The sequence below is a fragment of the Podarcis vaucheri genome, assembly GCF_965113315.1.
Source record: "Podarcis vaucheri genome assembly, chromosome: 1".
NCBI classification, from domain to species: Eukaryota; Metazoa; Chordata; class Lepidosauria; order Squamata; family Lacertidae; genus Podarcis; species Podarcis vaucheri.
Genome location: NC_138759.1, coordinates 117,140,293 through 117,154,590, shown reverse-complemented (window position 1 = coordinate 117,154,590; position 14,298 = coordinate 117,140,293). Strand labels below are relative to the sequence as shown.

Below are 14,298 nucleotides of genomic sequence, written 5' to 3'. Positions count from 1 at the left end.
GTTGTTACTTGTTGCACGATCAGAATATGTATTTTAATAAAGCCTGCCTATCTGAAGAATACTTACCCTCAATTGTGAGATTGCAGCTGGTTTCAACCTTGCCTACTGCCAGTTTACAGTGTCCTTCATCTGACGCATGTGTCCTGGTAAACACGAGCCTCTGCTTTGTGCCCTTGGAGACAGCTTGGACACGGTCATCAGGTTTTATTTGCTCATCGTTTAGGTACCACTTGGATGAAGACACGTCAGGGACTGAAATTTTGCTTTCAAGGATGGCTCTTGTACCCTCAATAGCATGGACATCTTTTAGTGGTATAATAATTTCCACACCTGCAAATTGCAGATAAGAGATTACATGGAAAGATCAATACATGAATTCTGGTGCTTTTAGAATGTGAGAAATGTACAAAAATGGATGGAACCAAGATCCTCCTCCCAGTGTAATTATCTGAAGCATCAGGTGTCCAAATGTCTCAGATAGCTTTATAGATGGCATGCAGAAGGTCCCAGATTCAATCACTAGCAATTCTTGGTAGTGCTAAGAGAGAACCCTTTCTAAAACCCCGGAGAGCCACTGCCAATCAGTGTAGACCAGGGTTTTCGAAAGCTGTTTGGGGACTACAAATCCCAGCATCCCTAGCTAGCAGGACCAGTGGTCAGGGATGATGGGAACTGTAGTCCCAAAACAGCTGGAGATCCAAGTTTGGGAAACCCTGGACTGAACTAGACGGACCATGGTCTGATTCAGTATAAGGCCGTGCCCTATGTTCCCATATAGCTATCCCCAGTTATTGTGATGATGGCAGAGATATACAGCAGTATATCTATAGGTTCCTCTATACATATAGGTTCCATTCTGTACATGCAGGTTCCACATAGTTGTCATAACATTTGTCATCCTTTTGCCCTCCCCACACTTAGCGCAGCAAATTTCGCAAGGCAATTATGACTTGCATTTTGCTATACGACTTCCGAAACACAGGCACTTACTATAGACTGTGACACGGCCAGTGGTTGAGAGGAGCAGGCTAGGGATGTTGAAGGAGTATGCTCCGCTGTCTTCCTTTGTGACATCTTCCACCAGCAACATATGTGACTGCTTATCTACTACAATGTGGACACGGTCGCTTGGTTGAATCTCGACACCATCCTTCATCCAGACACCTTCAACGTTTTCTTGGGAGAGTTTCACTTCAAGTTGCACAATGTCCCCCTCGCAGACTTTCTGGTCAGTAAGACCTTGAAGGACAGCGACAGGCCGTGCTGTATGGAATGCGAAAGAGAAGCAAGAAGTTATTAAACAATGATAGGAGCTTCAATAAAATAGGGATGGGGAACCTTTCTCCCCTAGCCAGGCTGCACCTGTCAGCAGCCCTGCTCTGGGTGCTCCTCAGTTGCCTTTGACTGGCAGGAATGTGTCCTTGAACTCTGAAGATGTCTCTTGATTGCTTGGACAGAGAGCAGTGCAAGGACACCCTGGTTGCGAGTCCTGGGGGACCTGCTCCCTGCTTTACAGACCTTTCCCCATGTGGCCAGGGTGGGCAGAGCCTGGACTGACTCCAGCTACAAAAGCCGAAGCTGCTGAAGATGCCAGAGACCATCTTGGTTGTCTTAGTGCAGACCCAGGTGAGCCCCACTGAGCCTGAACTTCCACAGACACTGCCTGCCATGAACCATCATTGACAAGACTGGCAGCAACAGCAGCAGTTCCATGGTTAGGATAATGTTTTGTTTTCTTGCTAATTGTGCTGTTTTAAATGTGCATTTGATATTTGACTTCCTTTAGTAATATTTTCTTTCAAATGTTCTAAGATTTTTTTTGTTAAATTTGCTGCGTTAAATATGCATTCTATAGTTGACCTTCTTTGTAATGTTTTATTTCGCAGTCTTCAAGATAATATTTTACTTTCCTGTTAAGTATGCTGCTTTGAATGTATACTTTATAGCTGACTTTCTTCTGTCATGTTTTGTTCTGGATTGATTTATTTGATGTTTTAATGTAGGATGCAAACCTCTTTGAGGTTTTTTTCTTAAAAATATAAAGTAGTATAGAAATGAAATAATAATAACAATAGTAATAATAATGTGTGTCTGCACACGCGCATGTGCACACACACACACACACATACACACACACACCACACCACACCATTGGAATACTGCATTGTTGAATGGGAATGTTACCAACTACACAAAGACAAGAGCTAGACTTGTGGTTCCACCCATCTGCACTTCTGGCCTCTGCTTCCAGCTCCACCCACCACTAGCATGATGGAAGGCTACTCATGATAGGATATGGTCTTTGGGCCTGGGGAAGAAAATTGGTTTCCCACTCCTGCTCTCAAGTATTTAGAAGGCAGAACAACTTACGCTTCATCTTCAGTTTACAGGAGGTCTTTTTCCCATCTGCCACAAAGCTGTATTCTCCTTGATCTTCTTTAGCAACATCTTTAACTGTGAGGATTTGGCGACCTCGGCGTGAGGTTATCAGATACTTATTACTGGGTTTGAGCTCCACCTCATTATGATACCATTTTCCTTCGACATCTTCAGGCGAAAGCTCGCATTCCAGTTCCCCCGAGAAGGTTTCTGGGACTTCAATGTCTTCCAGTTCTTTAATAAACTCAATAACAGCACCTGCATTCAGATGCAAACATCTCAGTAAGTGAATTTTATTACTTACGAACGTTCCATAATGTTTCTTAGCAACAGAATTAAAAAGAATGCCCAGTTCAAAATACTTCCATCTTTTCAAAATGTGGACTGATCCAGCAAGCTCTTCTTATGTTTGTACATTCTATGCTAATCTAGGGCTATGCCCATGCACCAATGATTTAAATACAAAGACGGAGAATCTGCAGCCCCTCCCACAGACGACTCCAAACTCCCATCAGCCCCAGCTAGCCTGAAAACAGGGTTGTTTGTTTTTAACCATAGGCCAATTGAATAGTGCAAGGCTGGCTATTTTAAAAGTGACTAGGGTTGGGCATCAGAATGGTTACATGATTGCCCAAGCACTCATTTTGATTTGGGTTCACTTTCTCGCTGCAAACCTTCCAAGACTTAAAGAATCAGGCATTTGGGCTCAGTGCTCATTAGATACACAGAATGTGCAGCTGATCAGACCAGTTGTTTGATCTGGCCACTGGGGAAATATATGGTCTGAGAAGACTGCACTAAGAGCCACTCATTACACAGCACCACCTATATATCTATAGTAATAAAGAGTGACTGAGATAGAAATTACGTTGTACTAGAGTAACCTTTTGCAAGGGACACGGGTGGCACTGTGGGTTAAACCACAGAGCCTAGGACTTGCTGATCAGAAGGTTGGTGGTTCGAATCCCCGTGACGCGGTGAGCTCCCGTTGCTCGGTCCCTGCTCCTGCTAACCTAGCAGTTCGAAAGCGCATCAAAGTGCAAGTAGATAAATAGGTACCGCTCTGGCAAAAAGGTAAATGGTGTTTCCGTGCGCTGCTCTGGTTTCGCCAGAAGCAGCTTAGTCATGCTGGCCACATGACCCGGAAGCTGTACGCCGGCTCCCTCGGCCAATAAAGCAAGATGAGCACCGCAACCCCAGAGTCGGTCACGACTGGACCTAATGGTCAGGGGTCCCTTTACTTTTAGAGTAACCTTTGCCCTCACCTTCTACAATTAGTTTGGCTGTTGTCTTTACAGACTCGTCTTCCACCAGGGCACAGCTGTAATCGTCTTCATCGGACTTATCAATCATTAGCACTGAAAGGAAGTGAGCCTTCCTGTCAGAGTGCGTTCTGTATTTGTCTCCATAAGAAATCTCCAGACCATTTTTGTACCACTGCACTTTAACGAAAGGCTCGGAGGTTTCACACTCAAAGGTCGCCATCGAATCTTTCTCCTTAGCAGTGACATCTTGTAAAGTCTGTGTGAATGTGATATGCTGCTTGGCTGCAAAGAAAATAAAAAGAGAGGCCAAAAGATGAGAATGAATATTATATGATTTGAGCGTAAAAAGAAGACACCATTTTGGAAAGGGGGCAAGAGGCCCCCTTTTGAAAAGGGATATTACCTTGTACTAACAAGAAAGCATGACTTGAGGTTTCACCAGCTATGTTAATGGCTTTCACCATGATGCTGGCAGAGTCCTCTGCTGTTACGTCTCGGATGACCAGCTCACAAACATTATCTTCCGGCCAGAACCAATAGATGCGATCTGACCTCTCAATCTGCACACCGTTTTTGAACCACTGGCACTCTGGGTCTGGTTTGCCTACCACACGGACGCGGAAATGAGCATCACTTCCTTGGCCAACTGTCTGGCTTTGGATGCGTTCAAGTATTTTGGGAGCCTCCATGCTGGGACTGAGTTGAACCTTCTCTGGCTTGATGGTTGGAATAGTGACTTTGCCTTCTTCCAACAGGGCTTTCTTCTCTTCCTCGGTTAACTCTTTGGTCCAGTGAAGAAGTTCATCCTTTGTCTTTTTAAGCAGCTCTTCATAGGACTCGTCCTTCTTGCGAGATTTGAGCTCCACAGCGGTGATTGCTTCAAAATAGCCCTCCTCAGTTCTGCGCTTGAATTTACTGCGGAGTTCTTCAGATTCTTCAGACACTTTTTCGTGGCTCACTTTTTCGGCCTTCTTCAGCGTCACCACCTCCTTGGTAGTTTTCTCAACGGGCTTGTCGACCTTTTGAACTTCAAACAAAAGTTTGCCAGGCTCCGTTGCTGGAGCTTCATGCTTAGGCTCAGGAGCTCGGCGAAGCACGGATCTGAAATCTTCCCGCTGCTGAATCTCAAGTTTCACCTTGTGTTCCGTTGCACCTTCGGGGTTTTCAGCAGCTACTTTTACTTCACCTGTATCGTAGGATTTGCAGTCCACAATATCCAAGTAATAGATCCCATCGTAACGGAGTCTAAACCTCTTGCTTTTGCGAATGAGTTGGCCATTGAGGTACCAGTTGACTTTGGGCTGCGGATAACCAGTCACCCGGCAGCGGAACCGTGCTATTTCACCCTCAATAACTCTTGCTGGTTCAGGAAACAAGACTATTTCTGGCTTCTGTTTGACTTTCTGATCTTCTGTAACTCCATGAAGAGCGCCCTCATGGGCCATTCTCTCGAGTTCTTCAATGCGTTGCAGCCCCATCCTGCCTTCTGGCAGTTGGGATTCTTCAACAAGGCTCTTCTCATCCTTAACAATGAGTGTCGCCGATGTGTGATCAGTGCCATATTTGTTTGTAGCTCTGCAGGTGATCACTCCACTGTCTCTGGGATAGGATACGTCATAGTCAAGGCTGCAATATCCAAATTCATTAATCATTCTAAGCCTGTTGGCTGCCTCCAAGGGCTTGCCGTCGTGCAGCCACTCCACCACCATGGTTGGGTCACCAATCGGCGTGAGTCTGCACTCAAAATGGGCTGGCCCAAAGCGCTTCAGCCTTAAGGAAGTGAGCTTCTTCTTGAAAAACGGCTTCTGCTGTTTTTCTTTGTCGTAAAGGTCACCTTCCTCCCACTGCTCTTGACCATAGCGCAAGTGGAGAGGTTCTAGTTCTGGTGCTGCAATCTCTTTTGCTTTGTAAGTCCCCTTGGGAATGATTAATCTCCTCTCTGGTTCGGGTTCAGTGAGCTCAACTTCAACATTCACTTTACACCGTGTAGTGTCACGTCCAGCTTTGTTGATGGCTGTCGCAGTATACCATGCAGCGTCATGTCTCACAGTGCGATCGATTTTCAGGGCAGCTTCTCCTTTTGTTCCTTCAATTCTGAAACACAGAGTGTCAAAAGTGAACATTTGCTCTTCGTAGAGCTTTTCGGTCACTTCAATGCAATTGTTTTTTGTTTTAATGGTTAGCAAATTCACAGACGCTGCTGGAGAATTTCACTGAAATCTACATAAAATCCAGCTCACCCACCCACAATATCTTATTTAGTAGAAGAGAAGAAGAAGAGGAGTTTGGATTTGATATCCCGCTTTATCACTACCCGAAGGAGTCTCAAAGCAGCTAACAATCTCCTTTCCCTTCCTCCCCCACAACAAGCACTCTGTGAGGTGAGTGAGGCTGAGAGACTTCAGAGAAGTGTGACTGGTCCAAGGTCACCCAGCAGCTGCATGTGGAGGAGCGGGGACGCGAACCCGGTTCACCAGGTTACGAGTCCACCACTCTTAACCACTACACCACACTGGCTCTCTAGTAGTGCTGTGGAAGTTCTTGAACTGGTGTATGAGCATTGGTTGGAAATGCCACGAGCCCTGGGGAGCTCGTTTTATCTTACAAATAACTCTCCTTAATTTCCTTACTCATTTATTGAGTTATATTTCAATTGCAGTGTAGCCATTGAATACGGCATTGTTTGTACATGTGTATGTATACAAATAAATTATTTCTTTCACCCCATTACAGATGAAACAAACTAGTTATATATTTACCGAACAAAATCAATAAAGACTCACTTTATGTTTGGATATTTGTGGGGTACGATGATGTCACTGTTCTTCAGCCACACAATGTCAGGATTAGGGTTACCCCTGGCCCGCACATTCATTTCCAGTTTATTTCCCTCCTTAACACTCATGTTCTTCAGCTTCTCTACAAACAGTGGTCTCACTAAGTGTTCCTTAGCTAAAAAAGAAGAAGATGACAGGTTATCAGATGAAGATACTGAGGAGGTAGACTACTGTAATCAATGTCCAAAAGAGGTAAAGCAAATACCTTCCACTGTCAGGGTCATTGTGATGGATGTTTTGCCTGCTCTGTTTTGGGCAATTACAACCCATTCACCGGAATCATCAGGTGTAGCTGGAACAATAATCAGTGACTGTGTGCCATCTTCCTTAATCACAATTTTATGTGTGTAATCGTTAAGGACTTGTTGACCTATGGAAATAAATATACGTATTATTTTAGACCGGAGTGTTGTTTTCCTTCAATGTGAATCTTTGATTTTGCAAAGAGCTGCACGACGAGTGGTGAGTGTCATACCATTGTGGAACCAGTATGTTTCGGGCATGGGTCTGCCCACAACTTTGAGGTCAAATCTTGCCGTCTGCCCTTCTGCACATTTAAATGAGGTTGGCTTCAAGACGAACACTGGCTTGTACAACCTCTCCAGCTGTGCTTCGTCCGTCTCCTCCAGTCTCCGTGCAGGTGAGCGTGAAGGGGAACTGCGGGCAGGAGAGCGGCTTGGGGAGCGAGGAGAGAGAGACCTGCAAAGATAATAAACCATCCTATTAAACACATGCTACCAATGATATCTGAAATGTAGCAACCTACAGGGACCCTCCATTGAGTAATTCCATTACAGCCATACAGATGGCTTAAGGGGCGCTTATGTCAATTAATTAGAGAGTGCTGTGTTGTGGGACATACAAAATACTACTTGTATGTGGCCATAGTCATCCTAGGCCAGTGGTAGTGAACTTGTAGCGTTCCAGGTGTTACTGGACTCAATTTCCCATCAGCCCCAGCCAGCATGACCAATGGTGAGGGGAACTGTAGTCCAACAACATATGTAGGGTCACAGGGCCACCACCTGTGTTTTGGCTATAATATAGTGGGCCACTCCTCTCCCCAGACTATCTTAGGGATGTGACATTCTGCAGTGGCTGCCAATTAGTTTCCAGGCCCAATTCAAACTGCTGGTTATGACCTATAAAGCCTTAAATAGCTCAGGCCTGCAATACCTCAAGGACCGTCCCGCCCCATATAAACTGTGCCATACTCTGCGTTCATCATCTGAGTCCCTTTTTCATGTGCCTCTTCCACATGCGGTCCAGAGGATGGCCACACAAGAACAGACTTTCTCTGTAGTGGCTCACTGTTTGTGAAATGCTCATCCCAGGTAGGTCTGCCTGGCGCCTTCATTGTATATTTTTAGGCGCCAGGTGAAAACATTCCTCTTCAACCAGGCCTTTGGCTGATAAATATTCTACAACCTTTTAAATGTGTCTGTGGGAAGGAAGTGGTTCTTGTTTTGCTGTTTCGTTCTAATCATTTACTTGTGTTTTTATCTTGTATTCTATTCTGCGACCCGCCCTAAGATCTTATGAGGAAGGGTGTTGTCAGGGCTGCCTCAGGTCCTAGCTCACAAAGGACCAACGCCAGGTTTCCTTTATATACAAAGAAGTTTATTGCAGTTCATTTTCCGCTCCACAGCCGAGGCGCGCAGCCCCCACGTCTGTTATGCTTAGACCGTTGAAGTCCCCTCTGAATCAGTCCCTCCCCTGCACCAGTTTAAGATGCTTGCTTTACTCCACCTCCTCCTGTCTTTCCTTTTCCGCAGGGTCTTCCTGCCCGCTGGGGTTTCGCCCCTCCTGGATTCCCCTGACGCTGAATCCCCAGACTGCTCTTCCCCCCTCCTGCGGGCTTTGGGTCCGGGCTCCCTGTTCTTCCGCGCGCCTGCACATTTGAACTTGGTGCGCGCGCCCAACTTCTAACCTTTCTTTTGACAGTTACACTACTCCCTTCACTGCCCTCCTCCCCTTCCGGGAGGATGGCTTGTTCTGACCCCTCCTCCTTCTCTGCTGCCGGAGCTGCTTCTCCTGACACACTGGAACCTCTTCCCCCTTCGCTGCGCTCTGGAGGGGAAGCTGGCCCTGATTCCCAGCTGCCACTTTGGGGTCCCCCTGCTGGCCCCCTGCTCCTGATGCGTCCCCCCCTGGGACTCCCCTTGTCCTGACCACAGGCGCCCCCTTCTGGGAATCCTCTGATTCGCTGGAAAGACTCATGGAATCCCTGGGGTCTTTGTCATTCTCCTCCTCACTGTCCTCGGACTCTTCCCAATCGTTGTCCATCTCCTGCCTCCCCTGTGCCTCTGTCCCTGAACCCCTGACAGGTGTATATAAATTTACTAAATAAATAAATAAAATAAAATAGATTCTTACCGATATCTTCTAATCATTTCAGGCGATGGGATATAACCCGGAGACCCACTTGGTCCAACAGGCTCAACGTATAATTTTGCAGAGCATATGGCATTTCCTTTTAAGTTACTGGCGAAGACAGTATAAATGCCTTCATCTTCCGGTAAGACGACAGGTAAGCGGAGGCTGGCTCTGCCATCTTGTAGAACCTCCATGTGGTAGTGGTCTCCATGCTTGATACGCTTGCCATCCTTGTACCATGCAATCTGCATTAAAAAATAAAATAATCAAACTTGCAAAACTATGTAGGTGGCAAGAATGAGGTTCCCTATAAATGTCCTAAAATTTCCCATGACATACTCAGTTGATTTCAGTGGCGTAGCGTGGGTTGTCAGCACCCGGGGCAAGGCAAGTAATTTGCGCCCCCTAACCCGTGGATTTGCGCCCCCTAACCTTAACCCCCAGATGTTGCACCCGGTGCGGCCGGCCCCCCCTGCACCCCCCACGCTACGCCACTGGTTGATTTTCAACTCTTATAGTTGGTTTGGTAACATGAAAATGTGTGGATATGTGTTCTCTCTTCCCTTTTCCTTTCTTTACAATACATGAAAAGGCACGTAAAACTTAAAGAACGAAAACACTAAAGCAAAGCTTCCTCAGATTATATCTGTTTTCATCTAGCTGTGTGCAAAACTTCAGACGTGTTACTTTTGTAAACTATGAAAGGTGTTACTTTTACAAATTGGTTTTTCCTGTTGCAGTCAGATGAATTAAGAAATGTCCCCTATACAAACATGATTTAACTGGTGGTGGTGGGAGGCGTACAAATAGCACAGTTTGTTCTGCTGTAAAGTACACACACACACACACACACACACACACACACGTCAGTTTGCATTTCTTAGTGCAGAAAGTATTGATCTGATGTATAGAGATCTTTCCTATTCTGATTAATTCAAGAGGGTTCTGGAAGTTTCTGGAAGCTTTTCTGTGTGAAAGAAACCTTGTGATTGCTTGGGTTATATCTTCGGAGAAGCCGAGTGCAGCTAGCTTGAACTGGTTCTCTTATCTCTTCCAATTAAGGTCATGCTGGCTATAAATATAGGCCAGAAGGAGCCTGGGTTTTACTTTCTCTTTCTATCTTCCTTCTGGTGTGGTGTTCTGAACATAGTATGTTTAGGGCAGTGGTGTCCAAACTTTTTTCAAAGAGGGCCAGATTTGATGAAGTGAAGAGAGTGAAGAGCCGTGAGGGCTGACCAGAGGGCCAACCAAAGTTGTTGACCTTTTTTTAGGATTGAAGTTGTAGAGCTTTTTTAAAAAATTTACCCCAGGGAATAAACTGCCACAGGGGCCAGATTAAACCGGCCAGCGGGCCAAATTAGGCCCCCCAAACGGACTTTGGGCATGCCAAAGTTTAGTCTTGTTATACATTTATAAGCTTTGTAACTGTTGCAACTGGATTTTTATGGACTGTGCTAATCCTGAATGTACTGGATTTGTGACCATTATGCTTATTTGCCTTCAGTAGCAAGTAAAAGCTCTGGTGAATGAAGTACAATTGCCTCTGGTCTATTTTTGGGAACTCTGCTACGTGTTTAAGGTTTTCCTCCACACATACGACAATACATACCTTGGGCAAAGGATATCCAGTCATCTTGCAATGAAAGGTCACACCACTTCCCTCAAGGATTCGGTAATTCTTCAGCCTCATTTCAAATTCTGCTTCCACTGTTTCGGATTCAGAAACATCAACCACCATTTCTTCTCCATCTTCTTCAAGGAGTTCCTCCAAGGTGGTTTTAATAATTCTGTATTCAATTTCTTTGATAAGTCTTTCTTCAAAGGAGGAAATGTGAAATTCCTACAACAACAAAAGAAGTGTTCAGTCTGTTTAATGAGGGTTATATTCCAGTTCTTAGGACAACCACAAAGGAAAGAAAGAAGCAAAACAGAACTGAAACGCCTTGAAATTATAAACGACTACTTCAATAGACTTACCTGTTCTTCAGCAAAAGTTCTGACGAGCACAGTATCTTTTGCCATTTTCTTCATAATTAAAGCTTGTTCTTTTTCATATTCTTTTTCGAAGTCGGCATACAAAGTCGGTGGGGCTACCACAGCCACTTTAGGCTCTTGTACATATGCAGTTACTTGGGTTTGATAGAGTGTTTCTTGAGATTTTAGGTAGACCTCGTAGTCAGCTAAAGGCAAAAATATACTCATTTTAGTAAATTGACATATGAGAACATGTTACCATCTGAGTGCTGGTTTGATTGGGGGAATATTTTTGTGCTGAGTTAGGGACACTGATTCTGCCCTTCCTTTAAGGTTGCATTATAATTAGAATGCCTTTTAAAAAAATGAATGTTAGAAAACAGAGGCCCCTAAGTGATTTGCTGGGGCTCATGTGGGAATTGTTAGGTCTTGGTGATTGTGCCAAATATATGTTGGAAACAATATAGATCAGATGCAAGGTAACAAGCACAAATTACCAATGATGTGTTCTGATACTAAAAATGTTAACCAATCTCTGGTTAAGTCAACATCTAAGATTAGCCAACACCATCCTTCTTGCGGTATCTATGTTAACTATCATTGCCATATTCAGCTATTGCTTTAAAAATCCAGGGATCTTTGCTCTTTGCTGTGTGTAAGAAACCCTTGTCACTTCTTGCCATGTTAATCTGGACAAGCTGGGCAATTGTGACAAGCGGGAGACCTACGTTTGCCCCCCCCCCGAAGCTTGAACTGTCACGGGGGCCCCTTCACAACCAGCAATGAGGTCTGGGTAACTGTTGTCTTCTTCAATGGGGTTGTTCCATGACAGGTCACCACACATTTACAACATCAGTGCTACAGTGGTGTGAGGTCAGTGAACTAGGGGACAGGGCCTTCTCGGTAGTGGCACCCTCCCTGTGGAACACCCTCCCACCAGATGTCAAAGAGAACAACAATTAGCAGACTTTTAGAAGACATCTGAAGGCAGCCCTGTTTAGGGAAGCTTTTAATGTTTGATGTATTACAGTATTTTAATATTTTGTTGGAAGCCGCCCAGAGTGGCTGGGGTATAAATAATAATAAATTATTATTATTATTATTATTATTATTATTATTATTATTATTATTATTATTATCATCCCCTAAATGTTCCTGGTAAATTAGAGTATTAAAGTATTAAAGCCTAGTGCCTCCTTTTCAAAGCCTGGGGAGCGTCTGCCTGGCTTAAGGAGGAAGGTGCGGTGCTCTCCAACAGGGAGAGAGGTATGATGCTCCCACACACATTCCCCCCCCCCAATTGCCCTTGCAACCTGGTGCCTCTGGCTCTAACGGTTCCCCTATGAAAATATTCACTGCACGCCAACGTGTGCTATGGACTCTCGAATGTTGTGATTGTTGAAATAGATACAACAACAAAAAATTAATCCTTTGTAGTTACGGTATTCATATTGGGTCTACTGGAACCCAACTTTTTACACAAAAAATCCTCCAGAATTAGGGGCCCTGGAGCTTAAGCTTCATTAGTTTCATAGTAGACCCACCCCTGTTGTGACTTTGTCAATTCTTAGACAACAACAGTGTCTCCTTGCCTGAAGTTTGCCAATGCAGTGCCCAATGCAGACGCCCACAGAGGTCTTTCCTCATGCCCAGAGGGTGCCATACCCTCTCTGAAATTAGGAAGCATTCTATAGAACAAACTAGCAAATGGCACTTTGCAAATATGCCCATCAGCCCCAAAAGGTTGGCAACCCCTGATACTAGCCTTCCTCTTCTCGATTCCCTCCCCCCCCCCAAAAAAAAATCACCAATTCCCTACTCACATACCTTCTTCCAGTAAGGAAGCTGATGCAGAAACTTCCCCGTGTTTGTTGCGAACAACAATAGTGTATTCTCCGGCATCGTCGGCAAAAGTCATCGAAATTTCAAGTCTGCATTCCCCAGTCTCTTTTTTATGAAGCACTTTGTATCTTTGGGAACATAAGGAAAGAATAACCGTAAGAACAAACAATTCCGGAGGCATAATAGGCTATCAAAGTATAGCATCTGTGATGGGGAGCCGCTGATTCAGCACTTCAAGAAAAATGTGTGGTCCAGTGCTCAGGGTTGGCCCTAGCATGCAGCAAGGTGTAGCTACGAAATGTAGGGGGACAGAAGAAGGCAGAAACTAATGATGCAGCAAGACTTGGAATCCAAGTGCTGGCCCTAGTATGAGGAAGGGGGGGACATTTGGGGCTATGCTTCAGGAAGAAAGAATGCATTGGGCCAGCACTGATAATGCTCTCAAGACCCTTCCAGTGCAGATTAAAAGTTCTCCGGGTGCGAAGAGTCACTATGCTAACAAGAAGATTCCATCCTAGCTTTTTGTCCAATCAGCTAAATATCCACATTCACCATGTTTCTGATGTGGAGGGCAGGACATCCCTATCTTGAAATGATACAGTCCATCTACAGTATTTGAACATTTAAGTCAGGTCTGAGATGCCAAGATCACACTACCATGCTAATTTTGACATGGTTACAGTAAGCAGGGGTGTACCTAGGGGTTGGCCAGGTTCTCACCCATCCAAGGGCACAGATCCAGGGGGTCACAAAAACCATGCCTCTCCACCCTGACTTGGAGTGGCTAGGAGCCCAACTGCCCATCTGTTCATTCCCTGGTCTGCTCCTCAGCCACTCTGGGTGGCCAACATCTCCTTGCCAAGAGCGCAAGGGATGCTTAGAGGATCTCCTGGTGGAGACTTGGAGCAAAACAACTCTTTCTGTTCATTGAAATGAATCTATGTGTTGTACCTAACACTGATGAATGGAAATGAGCACACAGAACACATCTTTCTCTTCCCCTATCTCTCGAGGGTGTCTGAAGTGTCTATTGAGCAGTGTAGGTTGTGTCGCACAAAGCAAATCACTCAAAATTGGGTGGAAGAATCTTGTACTCTGTTCCCTTCCCTGATTTTGTACAGATCTCCCATTCCTGCTGCAGCTGCACCAGACACAGCTCTGGGGTGTTTCATAGCTCCTCCTGACAATGAGGAAGGGTTTGGAGATGGGGGCATATAAGTGGCTGCAAAGAGGAGGAGGAGGAGGAGGAGGAGGAGGAGGAGGAGGAGGAGGAGGAGGAGAAAAGATGCCTTGAGCAAGCTGCCTTCTGTTCACCCAAGATTGGATGTAACCAGTCTTGCAGCAGTTGAGCATTACTGCAGAGCAAACAAGTTGTTTTGTGTCTAGGTATCATATCATGTACCTGGGAGGTGGGTGGCGCTATGGTCTAAACCACAGAGCCTAGGGCTTGCCGATCAGAATGTTGGCGGTTTGAATCCCCGCGACAGGATGAGCTCCCGCTGTTCTTTCCCTGCTCCTGCCAACCTAGCAGTTTGAAAGCACGTCAAGGTGCAAGTAGATAAGTAGGTACTGCTCCGTCGGAAAGGTAAACGATGTTTCCGTGCGCTCCTCTGGTTCGCCAGAAG

At 45.3% G+C, this 14,298-nt stretch overlaps 1 protein-coding gene across 47 annotated transcripts in view; it reads right to left on the bottom strand.

Annotated features, from left to right (window-relative positions):
* Positions 1 to 14,298, bottom strand: part of TTN (titin) — a 290,940-nt gene that overhangs the window by 250,385 nt on the left and 26,257 nt on the right. For all 47 annotated transcript variants that reach the window (XM_082200344.1, XM_082200352.1, XM_082200383.1 and 44 more), the window contains 12 exons: positions 12,659 to 12,801; positions 10,835 to 11,037; positions 10,467 to 10,697; positions 8,858 to 9,102; positions 6,957 to 7,180; positions 6,687 to 6,851; positions 6,428 to 6,596; positions 4,048 to 5,738; positions 3,645 to 3,926; positions 2,371 to 2,637; positions 991 to 1,263; positions 67 to 330 (listed from right to left, as the gene is read on the bottom strand). In XM_082200344.1, the coding sequence (XP_082056470.1) occupies positions 67 to 330; positions 991 to 1,263; positions 2,371 to 2,637; positions 3,645 to 3,926; positions 4,048 to 5,738; positions 6,428 to 6,596; positions 6,687 to 6,851; positions 6,957 to 7,180; positions 8,858 to 9,102; positions 10,467 to 10,697; positions 10,835 to 11,037; positions 12,659 to 12,801 (4,157 nt within the window). The remainder of the gene's footprint in view (positions 1 to 66; positions 331 to 990; positions 1,264 to 2,370; positions 2,638 to 3,644; positions 3,927 to 4,047; positions 5,739 to 6,427; positions 6,597 to 6,686; positions 6,852 to 6,956; positions 7,181 to 8,857; positions 9,103 to 10,466; positions 10,698 to 10,834; positions 11,038 to 12,658; positions 12,802 to 14,298) is intronic.